Raw genomic sequence first — 16,368 nt, 5'->3', positions numbered from 1 at the left:
TGACACACTACAAAGCAGTAAAAAATATTGATGAAACTAAGCCCAAAAAAAAAAAAAAAAAAAAAAAAAAAAAGTCTTAAAACAGATAAACCAAGTTTTAAATATTGAAAACCTTTTAGTGAAAACCAACATCTTATACCTACTGTTTATTTAAAGTTTGTAAGTGCACTATAATTGAGGGCCAATGAGAAACATTTGGACAGTCAACCAGAGCATAAGTAAAGTTATTCCAGCTGTCTATGTGAAATAAAGAAAAACAAAAGCAATGCACAAGGATACTCCCTTTCAACTTGTTCCTGGAGTAGAATATTGAAAAATTATGATGAGATCTTTCAAGAAAAAGTAGAAATGTTAGAAAGGAAAATGATCTTTATTGCACTCCCTCATATTTCAGTAGAACTGAAATACTGTATTAAAATAGCATTGCACAACTACCATATTAAAACCAATTTAGAAACTGGTTTTAAAGAATTAATAAGGCCTTTGAGGTATAATTTAATTTTCAATTTACTTGCCAAATAGATCTTGCAATCCAATAACTCTTTTTTCAAGAAGATTTTGAAAAAATTTCACCTTCATGGTTATAAGACCACCCTGCTTTGTTAGCCTAATTATCACATTTCTTATAATTATGCTAGGTTTTTAGTAGTGAAAAATTTATATGATATATCTACTGTTGTGCTTACTCAAACTATAAATAAAACAATCATTTTAGGCTGAAGATGGTATCTTAATCTCTTGGCAAATACTGAAATCTCAAATATACAGTAGATGGAATAACTATGGATTCTTTTTTTTCTGAATAGTATGCATTGTTTGACAGAACTAATTCATTTTTTCTCTTGCCCCTAGTTCATCAAGACTTTCTTCACTCTTTTCAATGAAGGCAGTCTTTGCATGGAAAGGAAATCCCTTGCTGGACTTTTCTATTTAATACTGCCTCCTCACATTTCTATACAAAGCTGTAAAAATCACTGTGGTGACAAAAAGACTATGCTGAGCTGCCTGTCTTATCTTGCTGGTCTGCTTAAAGAAATGTGATTCACCTTTAGAGAAAATAAATTGAGTGATCTAATAGCATAGCAGAGCGCATAGAAAAACAATGCATTTCATTATTGCTTAATGAATTTACCTACGATTAACATAAAACTCATCCTGTCATTGCATAGAATGCTCCTGCTCTAATTATTAAAGTATTATCTACCCATTTTCTCCTCAAGATAGTGCCTAATTAAAATATCAAACCAAGTATTTCTTACTGTTGGATCAATAATTTAAACTTATGGTGAGGGCAGGTGGAGTGGCGAGGGAAGCAGCTGTTTTGAGGGGCTTGACTGGATACTACACTATCAGAGACATATGTATCTAGAGGAGGTCATGGCTGTTTTTCTCCTCCTTGGACATAAACCGGTGTTTTCACTTTGTTCAATGGTGTTGCATAAAATAGTTAAAACTTTTACTAGTGACAGAAAAAGACATTACTAAGTGAAGCATTTTGTTATTTGGATAAGCATCCCTTCTTACAGATGTGACCTCAACACACAGCAGCTGTGAATGGCTAAAAAAACACAGAAATGTTTGTGCAGAATGTTTGGCATTTGTATTTTTACTGTGAATGCATATCAGAACTAACTCTGAAACTTACTCTGAAGAGTGACAATAGATATCTTCCTGATCACCTTAGGCGAGGTCTGCATCGGTAACTGCAATTAAATTGCTTGTGTCCTGTGTTAAATTCACAAATGTTAATATAAACACATAAACATCAATAGGAAAACCATGTTAAAACTGAACAAAAAAGAAAAGTCTAAGAGAGCTCTTCAGTGTGAGGCACATAAAAAACCCTAATGTATGTTAGCAATTTCATTAAAAGAAATTTTAAAATCACAATTATAAAAAGTAATAACAAAAAACTCAAATAGTTTGTGAAGTAAATTCTTTATACACAGATTTGTGGGCATAGTTACAAGTGCTATCTTGCCACCCTAAAGAATTCATTGATATTATGTATAAAAATTTTATGAAGTTTAGCTCCTGACAATTAAAATGATGAAAAGTTCTTTCTTAGTGGTTTGCTGCTTTTGTGGTTTTCTTTTCCCCATATTTTGAGTTACTTGACAATACAATCAATGTTACCTGAAGTTTCCCAGCAATAAAACCAATTCTCAAATCAAAACCAAAAAATAGCTAAGAAACAAAACAAGGGAAAAATCAGGCAATATAGTCTTGCTCTTTTAAAGGTGCTGATGCCAGCTAGGTTCCTCTTGAAATCTTTTCATGAACACGGACTGACTGAGAGGCCAGAATGGGATTCAGACTTAAAATCCTTTAGAGCCACAGGCAGATATTTCATGCCTTAGCTGAGGTAACTGATTAAGTTCTTTTATTCTCTTCCACAATTAGAAAGATTAATTCTGGAAAAAAAAAACATTGGAAAGACTTCATTTTGTGCAACTGTTTGAATTCTGGAGTTACATAGGGGGTGTTCAGTATCAAAACCCAGCATTAAACCTGCACAAGATAGCAACACAGTGAGTGCAGTGCTGACATGCACAACCAACCATTGTGAGTAAACCCATTTGCTAACACAGAGATGATGTGTTACAGATGGACTGTCAGCAGTACACAGGTTTAGTGTCCATCAGGCTCTTCTTTTATGAGTTGTTGCTTCAAATATTCAAATACATGCATGACTTCCAAGTTCAAAGGACCTCTCTACTCATATCCCTATGAAAACTGCACATTTCTCACTAATAGTAAGAAACAGTAATGAGCGTAGTGGCCAAGGCCTATCGTGGCAGCCAAATCATGTGTTAGAAATAGAGATAATTCCAACTCTTGGAAAATTTGGCATGGAAACAAATGAAGCCATGGTGAATGACACAAGCATCTGAATGTCTGATGTCTGCAAAAGGGAATTGAGAGAGTTTATGAAATAAGAGTTTCCCTTACAGTCTGGTTCCACAAACCTTTGTTTTGACTGATCATGTAACATTATTTTATATTACAGCAAATTCCACCATTGTAAAAAAACCTAAAACTGCATCAATTTTAAAACAAACACACAAAAATTTTTTTTCTTTAAAAAAATCCTGCCTAGAAGTGTAAATATTTATAGAGTAAATGAGTGAATTTTCAAGTCCTAAAAAAATCTGTGCGAGGCATCATTCCTTAATTTTAACATTGTTTGAAAACATGACAGACTAAGACATGGGCATCTGTGTTTTGGCCCTGTCCACAGTCGACAATTTCAAACATAGTACTGTGTGTAAGTTGGGTACAAATTCTATTTTGACATTTGAGCCACAAAATCAGACTTCTCAACTACAATAAAAAACGCAGTTATCTACAAAGCTACATAAGCAGAAAAGTGGAAAGGGGAAAGTCAAATTCTAACTGGTCATCAGAAGTACATCAGTGACTGAGAAATAATTTGGTATAGCGGGCAAGGGTGCCTCAGAAGAGATTAAAAAGTCCAGGAGCAAGGTTGCCCAATACATGACTCTGTTGTCTTATAGCAATCCAGGAATACCAGCAAGATGCCTGGGTCTAAATTTGGGCAGTAGTACTGGGAGAAGGCCTGGACTCAAGGGTGGGCAGAAGTGTGACCAGTCACAGGGCTTGTACTGGGGCAAGTGGTTAGAAAGCATCTGTCAAGAGGCATCTATGCAAACTTGTTTTAAAACCACTTATTGCAGTAGGATTCTGCTCATTGTGTCATGCATTAATTACATTTATATATATATATATACATATATATATATATACATATTTAAGCATGAACATGTGTTTTACATGCCTTGACAGATAAAAATTCCCCAACAGTAGTTTAAGCAGAATATCACTTACTATTTACTATTTTAAAAAATGTTTTATTTCTCAGTTGTGCAGTTAGGCTTTGAAAATAGAATTCTGTTTAGTCTGAAGGAATAACGTAATTCTTTCATAAAAATTCTATATTCTAATACTGATAATACTGATCTGGCATAGTATTTCTTCTCTCAGTGATGATAGATTAATTGCTGTAAAAGTGACAATGAATTATTTGCTTGGAATAAATTTAAGCAGATCAAGATACTATATGTCAAATATTTTTAGGCAAATATTAAAAGATACTATAAAATAGACCACTATTTATACTCCAAGAAGGTAACACACTGAGTGATTACCACCCACTGCTATTTACCACCTCTTTACCTGGTTATGTTTTATGAAAAATAAAGAAGAAAACATCCAATATTTTAGAATGCTCTAGTCTGAAAAAAAGATTTTGTACCAAACAATACCTGATTTTCTGACTGAAATTGTCCATTACCACAAAAGTGTTTCTAACATATTTTTAGCAGTGGGGTTCCAAAGTCAGCAGAACACTGTCTTCATCACCACTTTCTTCTAAACATAGCTCTTTACTGCAAGAGGCAGTGTAGGAAGGATGACAGAAATATTTAAATCTTCTTCCTGGGTCTTCCTGGCTTAAGGTTAAATTTATTACATTTATCCACTGTGAATTACTTAGAAAAGGACACATGTCCAGTCTGAGATGTTTCCCAAATGTACTTCTACATTAGTTAAAGCCACAAAAATAATGTAAATAATTAAATATCTATGCCATCAGTACATGGTAACATATGAACAAAAATTCAGGTGTGAAAGATGAATGAATCTCTCATTTAAAAAAAGCATCTATTTAGACGGTATTAAAGCATTCAACAAGATAAAGATACATGTAACTATAAAAGCTAACATGTAAATATGAACATTATGTTCATAGCACTGATAGATTTTTTAGTAATATCTTTAAGTCTGTAATACTCAAGTATGCACAACCATTCACTGAAAGTTGACATAATTTGATTCTACTCAACATACGTTTTCAACACCTGCGGCATTATCTTAGAAACACTTCCACTGAGACATTACGAAAATATATTAGAGACATCAAAACAGGGACTACTCTCTTCGGTATCTCCATCACACATATACACTTTACTAGAGATGAGAGTAAGATCAGAGAATTCTCTGTTAGAAATTCTCAATCTGTCCTTGTGTAGAATATCCACAGACAATATTACTACCATCCGTCCCAAGAAGCAGAATATGGTCAAATTTCTATGTAGTCACTGCAGAGATACGAGAAGAAAAGACTCATTTGCCACGATAGATTCCCCACCTCCACCCACCCTGCCACCCTGCCCCAACATGACACAAAATGGTGAAACAAAGCTTGTTTTCTACTGCAGTTTCCCAAGCATAATAGAGATAAAGCTCAGCATAACTGTGAATCCATCACTCACCCATCACTCTAAATTTGGGGCAGTGTGACTGTATATCTACCACTGCTGGGCTACAAAGAGCAAACTGGCAAAGAGATGTAGACAATTTGCAAAAAGTTTGAAAATAACAACACTTCACTGCAGACAGTACAGAAATGTACATACGAGTATTTGCACATAAATCTTGCTTTTCCCCACTCTCTACCTCTTAGATCCTTTATTTTCCTGTCCACAGAGAATGAAACAGAACACAGTAAAGCACAGGTATCCAGCATAAGTGTGATCTATGAGGTAATGACTGTTCACAAAAGTCAAAACAAGTTGAGTACAGATGGAGGTTTTTGAGCCCTCGAGAAAGAAAAACGAAAAAAATAAAAAAGTCATCATACCCCAAACACATTAACAATATACAAGGGGTAGGTAGATGCTAAAGTGACGTTCCATAAAAAAACTGTACACACAGCCTATCATATTTAAAAAGATTCTTCAGGAGAATGCTATAGCTAGTTTAACCTGTCACCTGTATCTAGGTGAGAGTTTTACACTTAATTATTGTTACATGCACTGCAAATTTTACCTAGATATAAAAGCACATTGACAGTCTCCTAGAGTATCAGAGGGTCTGTCAAAACCTAACAAAGGTTTGGCAGCTGATTGATCCATCACTGAATTCCTTCTATATTTTATTTTACTTTATGTTCAAGTAACATTTCTACAGAACTGTACCCTGAGAGAAACCCTGTCATAGTCTTCTCTTGTGCCAGGCTAACCACTGCTATCTAGATCTTCCAAAAGTACACCAGGAAATGAGATTACAAAACACCATGGTTCTGTTTGTTCTGTTTTGCAGGGAGAAAAACATATTCAGTGGCATACACATTTGTTTGCAAATATGTTTTATGTAAGAGCAAGTAAGTTAGGAGTAAAATTATGGGTTACTATTTGCAAACAAGTTTTATGATAATCCCTCCTTTCTCCAGGAGGTTTGTTTGTTCTCAGTGTTAATTACTGGAGAGCATATCTACTCTTTGGAGAAGTAGTCTCTGAAACAGACCTTGCTTGAAAACAGAAATGTAATCTCTGACAGGTATGGTGGCGCTCCAGAACCTGCTGGCATAGTGCAACTGAAAAACAGCCCTAATACTTCCACACTCAGGCTGATAAAAACTATGAGTTTACTGAAACATACTTTATCAATTTCAGGGCAGAGCTCAGCAATCGTCAGTGTGCTCCACTGCACCCAGATAGTCCTGAAAGAATTTAGTTTTAAGGGCTATTTCACCCTTGAAAATTAAAATCAATCATCTTGATTTTTTTTATAAAAGTTACCATTGGCTCAGAAAAACAGCAGTAGTTTTTCACTATAGGCATTGAAATTCCCCAACCACAGGAAGTAGCTAAAATTCTAAATGTCTTTTTCTTCTCATATTTATATTTTGTCAAGCAGGACAAATGAGTAATTCTTGTTTGTTATACAGTTGTGTATCTGAGTCCTCCAAACAAGGCACAGTGAAAGGACTGATACTTAGAAAGCAAATAAAGAGACCAGTTATATTCAAACTACGCAGCATATCACTGTTGAATGAATATTCATCTCATTCTTTCTAAAGCTTTTATTCAATATTTATTTACGCAAAGCTGTCATTGATTTCCCTAGGAGCTTTAGTTATAAAGAATAAGGATGAGATTCAGTGCTATTTTTAATTGAAACAAAAACAACTCCCCCCCCCCAAAAAAAAAAAAAAAAAAAAAAAAAAAAAAAAAAAAAAAAAAAAAAAAAAAAAAAAAAACCCAAACAAACCAATCACTAAAGATTGCTTATTCTTCTAAAAAAAGAAGGGTAAATAAATCTCACTGTGATTACAAAACAATTGCAAACTAGACTACTGCATAGCAGATAGGCTTCCTGTCATTGATTGGAAATTATAGTAAGAGCCACAGTTGCTTGAAGCTTCCTAACCTAAATAACAGTCAGTCTGGATGGCAGAAAGGCTTTAAAGTAACAACAAAAGTACCAGGATATTTTTATTTTTATTTGTTTTATTATTGTTTTATGAAAAGAAATGCTGTAGGGTTCTGTTTTTTGGTTTTTTTTTTTTTTTTTCATTAAGAGTCTCTTTCCCCCTATGCTTTCTTTAGAAGAAAAAAAAAAAAAAAAAAACCCTACAGTTTTGACAAGACTGGGGTTAAAATGGAGCTTTAATCATGGTTTATCAAAGGGGTGGAAAGATCAGACTGTCTCAGGTGGATAGAACAGTCAGTTTCAGCTTATTTAATTTAATGAGATTGCACTTTACCAGAACATTGTGTATGGCCAAAATACCTATTTCACACTTTCAGGCATGAAAGACAGTCTCACTGGTAGAACATTTCCAGCTCCTCACTTAGTCCCCGTTTTGTCTACGTCCAGCAATGGCAGCAGCCTTAACCCATGGGAAATCAAGGAGAACCTTTATTACCAAATACAGAAAAGGGAGACACAGGGAGTCTTAACAGCAGATATGAATGGGTGGCCAGGTATAGCTGGTGATTTCTGTACAAGATAATCAATACAGATCGGTATACTATTTCTCTTATTTACAGTATGTTATTTTGACAGAACTGGAACCCATCTCATCTAGCATAGATGTCTACAAAGCTTACTGATTACCTAGTTACTTAGCAAAATCAGCAGTGAGAGACAAATGGCACTTTTGTACTGCAAATCCCCTTTGAATGTGATTTCTTCCTTCCATCTTTGTCATGACTTCTTCACATAAGATACAGTTTTTTGCTTTCATATGACTAAAAAGGGACTTAGCTAGCTCAGATGCAAATATCTAAATTTCAGATTTTTAATTTCATAGAGATAAATCCCAATTTTCCTGTCTCTGCGGAAGACAGAAGTTAATCATATGTCTCAAAACTAAGTAATATTTGCAAAACTAAGTAATATTTGCAAACAAATGGAACAATGAAATTCTCCCTTCTCCTGCTAAAATCTATAATTTTATTTCTAATTCCAAAAGTCTTGGAGCTTCAAATTTATATTTTCTTATTTAGTATTCCATACACATCAGCTAATTTCTACCATAATTAGTAATACTGAAGAAACCAACTTTGCCCCTCCCCTTAAATTTTTCAGATAATTATAGAATAACCATATTGAGCACATCCAGTCTAATATAACTCAGGATGCAGCAGAATGCTGCAGGTGAACTAAACCAGTGTTTTGGGCTCCCTGTATGCAACTCAGTTTGTCTAGAACATCACTTTTATAGTTCATGTTCCCCTCAAAAGGTTTTACTCTTGCTGTCTTGTGGAAAACCTCTGCTCCAGGCCTTCTTTAATAACAAGATATTCTGTTTTCTCTCCAGGTGAGGTTTATCAGGTTATATGGCATCTGAGTAACAGTATTTTTTTGTATCCTGTTTAACCACGTTCTTTATGAGACTTTTGTTTTGTTCTTTAGAATTTTCTATAAAGGTATTCTTTCACAATAACTCTGAACAGATCAAGCAAATACAAATGGGGATTTCTTCCAGCAAATATTAAACATATTCGGGAAAAAAAAATATAAAATCTTGTTTTTAGAAACAACTAAGGTTTTGAAAACACTTTGTACTTAGATTTAGAAGAGGACAGAGGAACACCTGAAAAAGTGAAAGATCTTCAGCTGTTGGCTGAAAAAAAAATTATATTAAGTAATAAAAATAAATTCAAATATTCCAACATGCTGTTTCTAATCTACTTTTCCCTCAAGACCCCATATGCAAATATCAAATAATATCGCAGAAACAAATAGGCACCCTAACAGCAAGGAACAAGAGATAACTTATTCCTGAGCACAACTAAATAACAAGATCTCCTTAAGAAAAAGTTATTAGACCTGCTACCCAGCTGGATAGATTTTCTAACCATACTTTTTCTCTATCCTTTGAGACTTAAGGCCCTAGAGGCACTTTTCTTTACTTGTTTATTAAGTATGATATTTAAATAATAATTCTCTTGTTCATAATTTTAATCTACTTAAAATGAAGTTTCCAGGATTTCAATCACTTTTCAAATTATTGCACTAAAAATGCTCATTAAGGAGATTACAGACAGTATAGATATTACCTCAGGTCCACACAATATTTTGGTTCCTAAAAAATAGCATACCAATTTTTAGTAAACACTTAAAACTTTCTTCTGAAAAGCAAAATAATTGGACACCAATCCTCCACTGTGTTTCACAGATTTAACTCAAGGTTACTGGCCTCAACTTCAACTGATAATAGATGATCTACAGAGTATTCTGTATTCTACAGAGTATAAAATTAGCCTGTAATGGGATACTCGCGCATATATAAAACACAAACACATAACAAATAAGTAAGAATGATAAAATACAGAGATACAAAACATTGCAAAGGTAAAAATTCAGCAAATCACAGTTGGCTAAACCCTAGCAGTAAAGATACATCACTTTTTAAAAAAAAATAGAGCGAAACATTTTGGTCTAGACAGCATGCTGTTTCTCCTATATGTTTTATGTTATTTCTCAAATTTAAAAAGACAGCCCTTGTTATATTTATCTAATATATATCAGTATACTTAGAAAGACACCTCTTCTTCAGTTTTTAATCTAGTCACACGTAGGCCCTGACTGCCAAAATTACAAGTTACAAAGAAATTTTATACTTAAGAACTACCACTTAACAGTGCAAACTCTTAACAGTGCAAAATACAAGCAATTGTACAGAAACTCATCATAATCAATGTCTTCCCTATTGTTTTTACTTTTCCATTCCTCTTCATAAAACAACTGAAAACTCTGAGGGAAAAGCAAATTTTAACTTTTTACTTCAGAAACATCTTAAAAATAATGTATACTTCTGGAGTCAGTGACAGACACAGACATGATTAATTTTAGTACTTGATATTTCTTCACTGTTTTTAAAAAATTGCCTGGAGTGTTCTAGGAAGGAAAGCCCTTTGAATTAGTGATGGCTCTCACAGCTCCCACCTCTGTTATCACCTTGTTAGTTGAGAGCAGCTAACATTAAACTTTAAAAGTACTGAGAAGCAGCTCTAACTTTCCCACAATCCTGTGTGATACAGCACACTAAACTCTCAGATCTACAAGCAGCACAAAGGCACAGGTTTATCGGGGTGTGGGGGGGGAGGGGGGGAGAAAAGAAATATTTGAAATATTTGAAAGATTTAATGCTTCTTGACTGTTCAATTGTTCTTTGATTTGCTTGTTTGGAGTGGGGAAGTAGCAGGATTGAGAAGGGATTGGGGGGGGCGGGATATTTGGCCTATTTTTCCTCAGCTAAGCTTGTTACAAGTTTTTTCAAAAGATGAATCAGTAGACAGAGTGCTGGCAAGTATATTATATGAGATATTGTGCTGGTTTTGGCTGGGGTAGACTTAATTTCCTTCACAGTGGCTGGTATGGGGCTGTGTTTTGGGCTTGTGATGAACACAGGGTTGATAATATCAGGATTTTGTTGTTGTTGTTGTTATTGCTGAGCAGGGCTCACATAGAGGCAAAACCTTTTCTGCTTTTTGCACTGCCTCGATGGAAAGGAAGTTAGGAATGCATGGAAGGCTGGGAGGAGACCCTGCCAGGAGAGGTGACCCAAAATGATCAAAGTGATACCCCAGACTACATGGCATCATGCTCAGCATATAGAACTGGGGGAAGGGGGAGGAAGAGGTAGGGCAGTGATGTTTGAAGTGATACCATTTGTCTTCCCAAGTCACTGTTAGGTGTGATGGGGCCCTGCTCTCCTGGACACCTACCTGCCCACAGGACGTGGAGGAAGCATTCCTTGTTTTACTTTGCTTGTGACTTCTGCTTTTTTTTTTTTTTTTTTTTTTTTTTTATGCACAGAATCAGAGAATTTCAGAAAATTTCAGAACATTCTGAGCTGAAAAAGACCTACAAGGATCATCAGGATCATCAAGACCTCATCTTTACCTGCTGGTGGGAGAATCACTGAGCAGCAATGTTGGGCTTGGTTGATGGCTGGGGTTAAAACAACACAGATCTATAAATATATGACAAACTATCTGTTTGTGGATTTTTTTCTAATGCAACAGAGGAATGCCTGGAAAGAATATTAAACGTGAGCTTTGTTCCTCATATACAATGACAGAAGCATGCATTATTTTGTGAGACTTTGGCAAATCGTCTTATTCAAAAGTTGTCTTTCTTGTGGATGAACAAAGATGTAGGCTTACATACTCTTATGTAAGAAAAAAAGAAAGCGGAATGGCCATGACTGAATATTTATGAAAACATGAAGAAGTTAGTGCTTCCTCTGGAACTTCTGATTGGCATTTAATCAAAATACAGTATGTCCTAAACTACACAGCAAATGTAATAAATAATTAACATATATCCTACTGCATTTTATGCTTGTGGTTGATACTGTCATACTTTGAAAATGTCATTAATTGTCTCTCACTATTCTCTAACCATTACTCCTCCAGTCATGACCAAGGGTTGCTCCATCCATCCTGCTGACTGGGCTCAGGGACAAGTGTATTCATAGGAATTTTAAAGCCTAGAGCAATGGGATGTGAATTGTTGATTATACTCAGTGTAATAAATCCAAGGCTTTTCTGTGAATTCTAAGCCTTTAAAGTCTAAAAAAAAAAAAAAATATTTTTCTTCTGGTATTAGATTAGATTTGATGTTGATGCAAGTTTTTGATGTTACTGTACAAACAACAAGCGATATATACCAGAGATGTCTGTAATGTTTTATTCAGGTTAATAATTGCCCAGAGATGGCCTGATCTCTGATGAGGTCTCCACTGCCCTCTCATAGCAGAGATAGACGATAAGAAACAGAAAATAAATATTAATGAGGCTAAAAGAAAATTAAGGAAGGGACTACTTTCTCCTCCCCTCCAGTTCACATCAACCACAAGCTAACAGTAAAAGAATTACATTTTAAATTAAATTGGTTTTGATAAACAGCACTTTACTATCATTTCAATGCAGTTCCACAAAATTGTTAGTTATTCTATGGAACTGTTTGGTACCAATGGTTTACATCAGAATGGTAATAATTTCAAAATTAATATACAATGTTTTCCTTGTAGAAAGTAATTCCTTCTTAGGGGGCAATACTTGTACAATGACTTGCATCTGATGGTACAATCAAGGTATGTATTCACTTAGTCCTCTCTTCAGGTTCATTAATAGTCATTCTCTGTTATCTTTAGAAAGGTCCTCTAATCTAGCATTAACAAGAAATTTCTGACATTCCTGACATCTAGCATTAATAAGAAAATCAACAGCAGTCATAGCAGTAGTAGTAATAGTAGCAGTAGTAGTAGTAGTAGCAGTAGTAGTAGTAATAATAATAATAAGAAGAAATGTTTATGTGCTTATAGAAATTGTGATCATCATAGTACACATGTGAAAATCTGAATGCATAAAAGCTTCTGTAAAACTGGGGAGTTTTAGCACAGAAAAGTAGGTATGCAGAAATGAGAATTTGCATGGAAACTTCCCAATTCCTCTTTATTTCCATTCACTGCAACATTTTCCCTTAATAATTTTTAGTCACAGCTGACTTGATGTGTATAGAGGATTTAATTATGTTTTCTGCAACACTTCAGTTTTAGAGAGTTTAAAAAAAAAGCCCCTGCACCTACTGGAGTACCAATTTCTGGCAGGTTCTCAAGTGATGATTTAGTAACAGTACTGCTGTTGCTGATTTACAACAGTAGAGACAGTTACCAATAAAACAAAAATGTTTCATAGCTCCAGTGGAAAAAACTTACAGCAGTACTTGCCTTAATCTTTCATTTAAAACTCACACTTGACCTTACACAATTACTTACTAAGGCTGTGCACTTCAAACCTCTTTCAACTACACTGGAACTTCAATTCTTTGGGAGGAAGAAAGTAGAGGAAAGCTCTAAGAAGCACTAGGACAAAACTTTTAAAATATTTGGAATTTCAGCACCAATTATTACTTCTCTTGGTTGGAAGTGTCAGTGTTAATTTTCAGGAGAAACAAACAAAATAAGACCCTAGAAACAAAATTTCATATTTAAAATGAAAATTTCTAATACTTAAAGTATTAAAAACATGTCTGTTAGCTCCCGACAACCTAAGAACTTCAAAAACATTATATTCAAAAGAGGAATATTGCAATTTCTTTAAGACAGAAATAATTTTAACCACATCAATTAGTTTTTGATCTAGGAAATTTTCTTTGGACAACTGACTTAGTAATATTACCAATAACACTTCAAGATGACATTTAAAGGTCTTTAATTTTGTCTCATCTGACTGGCCACTGGCCTTAAAAGCAAAGCAAAACTTAAGTATTCAGGATCTATTACTACAGAAAGAACCATAAAATTAAAACAAGAAAAATAAATTAATACAGAACAAAAATTCAAATCCCATCCTATTGTCTTTGATGATTGGCAGCCTACTGGAAAATCTAGCCATTAAAATTCATTCAAAACAAACTACCTCGCCTACAGAAATTTTCACTTCTAAAACAATAAATATATAGCGATTTTTTTCCAGATTAGATTTTGAAAATGAACAATATGCATTAGGCTGGCAAAGTTCTCTCCATACATTATTGTTCATTGTTTAATTTAAATAATTTAATTTATTTTTCCTATAATAATGATATCTTGCCTGTAGTATGGCCAGAGTTCTTGTATTTTCACTTCAGATGAGTGTTCTGACATAGCAGTTAGGACTTATTCCTAAATAAAAACACTTTGTATTTATAAATAACAGCATATACATGAAATAATCTGTTCATTCAATTCAACCATGTGACACGGGATTTTGCCCTGTGTTTGAGATGTATCTGAGAAAGCCAGTAGTGAACGTATTTTATACTTGATTTGTTTCATCATTCAGAATTCTATATTGGAAAGAAGCTTGAGCCTCTTCCTCAAATCTTGCTTCCTAAATTGTAAGAGTGACCTCTAGTGCTTTACTGCTTTGCTGTGTGATGCAAGTCTTTTTTTGCAATGGTTTTAATATGCCTCCCTGTAAGCAACTGATTTAGTTTCGTGCATAGTGCCAAATGCTATTAATGTGCAATTCAATTATCATGGTCTTGTGAAAATGGATGTATTCATAAACTGTACAATGCAGAATGATGAAGAGAATTAAAGCTGTGACTGGATTGCAGCAGGGTGTTTAACATGAGGAACTTAGTATTCATGTTTAGGGCTACACAATGCACTTGAGTATCAAATGAGATATCATTACTGAATGACAGCACAAGATCATTTTGGTGCTGCAATGTGAATGTCTGGCTCATGGGAGCATGTTTAGTTTACAAACCATCCATATGCAAAACCCTAGGCTATAGATCCATTGAGCACTTCAAACTTCTCTGCCATTGCTCAAATGTTTCCAGGGAGCTGTCCCCTGCCACTGGGCTGTAAGGTTATTCCTGAACATTCCTCATTGCTTTGGCATGCACTTTCTTCCCAAAGAATCATTACTTCAGCCCTTCCCATTCCTGTGATGCACAACCAGTGCCTTAACAGGAACGGGAGAAAATATGTTCAGTTCAGGTTATGAGCATCTGGCATTTAGGCTACTGCACTACCACAGAACACAAAAGAAAATCCTTCAGCTTGTTGAAGCTGAATCAAATGGAACAAGAATAACTCAGTTCTGTTACTGAATTATAAAATCCCTGAAAATTAATTTCCCAATGAGTTTTTCCTTTTTTAATTTAAAGGTAATTAACCTAATTCAATACTGGAAACAGAGATTTTTCAGATACATATACATATGTATATGTGTATCTATCTATCTATCTATCTAACTATATATATATATGATGTGCCTCCTAGAGAGCAGATTGTACTTAAAACTGTAATCACAGCCTTTATTTTGTGATACTACTCTACTGGCTAACTCATTTAAAAAAGCCCCAAAAACCAAAACTTTCTATTGTAACTGTCAGCATTCTTTTCTGTAGTCATGCATGAACAGTTCTCCCTAACAATCAATGCTCAGACCTTAAAGTCTTGCTAGCCACATTTTTCCTCGTTACATTTCTACTGCTTTTGAACTGCACTGTGATTGCCATTCAAGTTGAGTGCCAGCTTAATCCAGGATATGCAGATACCAGCTTTCACAATTTTCAAATGCTAAAATCCACTACACAATAGAAACACTGCACAATAGAAGTCTGCCAGTAATTTCCATGTAAGACAAAATTGCTTGGAAAATACTGCACTTTAAAAGAGAAAACAAAAATGAAAATACAGCTGAACATGCATCCCTTAGCAAAATGCTGCTTTCAGATACTCTTATACAGTAAGCTTTATAAACAACAATCTCATAACAAAAATCTATGGAAGAGTTTTAGAAAATTTTCAAGCTAGCAGCTTAATGTCATGATTTCAAAACATAAATATTTGTCTCAAAAATTATATTTATTCTAAATGCGAAAAAAAAAAAAATCCCAGAAGTTTTCAACACACTCTGGATTGAGTTTTAAATCATATGCAATACTTACATTTATTCCCTGCCACTGCCATGTGCTGGCGATGAACAGACAGGAGAAAGAGCAGCTTCAAGAAGATTTCAGTGACAGAATCCATGTTCACAATCATTGAGGCACCCAAAAGAGCCAGAGTATTCGGAAACAGCTGTGCTGTACTTCAGTTCTGCTCCTGCCTCCTTCCCACCGCCTCTCTCCGCCTCTTCTCGCAGAGCTTCCTTCCCAGGGGCAAGGCACCTCAGCCGAACGCGCTCCGCATCTCCTGGCACACGCACGCACACCTCCGGATCTGCTGCTCAGTCTCGCAGCAGCAAGCCCAGAGGAGCAGCAGCGAGAATCTCCCCCCCGCTGCCACAGAGGCTCTGGGGGCTGCACGGGCAGCCGGCTCGCACGCCGCAGCCGCGGGCAGCCCGCTCGGCGCGGCGCCGGACACCCCTGGCGGCGGCAGGTGGCACCGGTGCGGCGCCCTGCGATGCCTGCGCGCCGCTGGCTCTGCGCGCTGCCGAGCCTTTCCCGGCATAGTGATTTTGTTCCGTTTTTTTAAATTTAATTCTTTTTTTTTTTTTTTTTTTTTTTTTTTTTTTTTTTTTTTTTTTTTTTTTTTTTTTTTTC

The 16,368-nt window shown here is 35.3% G+C and overlaps 1 protein-coding gene across 1 annotated transcript in view; it reads right to left on the bottom strand.

Moving 5' to 3' along the window:
• Positions 1-15,868, bottom strand: part of LOC121360697 (contactin-associated protein-like 4) — a 201,163-nt gene extending 185,295 nt beyond the window's left edge. The window contains exon 1 of the mRNA XM_041480742.1: positions 15,772-15,868. Within this exon, the coding sequence (XP_041336676.1) occupies positions 15,772-15,868 (97 nt within the window). The remainder of the gene's footprint in view (positions 1-15,771) is intronic.
• Between the last annotated feature and the right edge of the window lie 500 nt (positions 15,869-16,368).

Source organism: Pyrgilauda ruficollis, unplaced genomic scaffold (assembly GCF_017590135.1).
Source record: "Pyrgilauda ruficollis isolate IOZ18807 unplaced genomic scaffold, ASM1759013v1 scaffold53, whole genome shotgun sequence".
NCBI classification, from domain to species: domain Eukaryota; kingdom Metazoa; phylum Chordata; class Aves; order Passeriformes; family Passeridae; genus Pyrgilauda; species Pyrgilauda ruficollis.
This window is presented reverse-complemented; position numbering and strand designations above follow the sequence as displayed.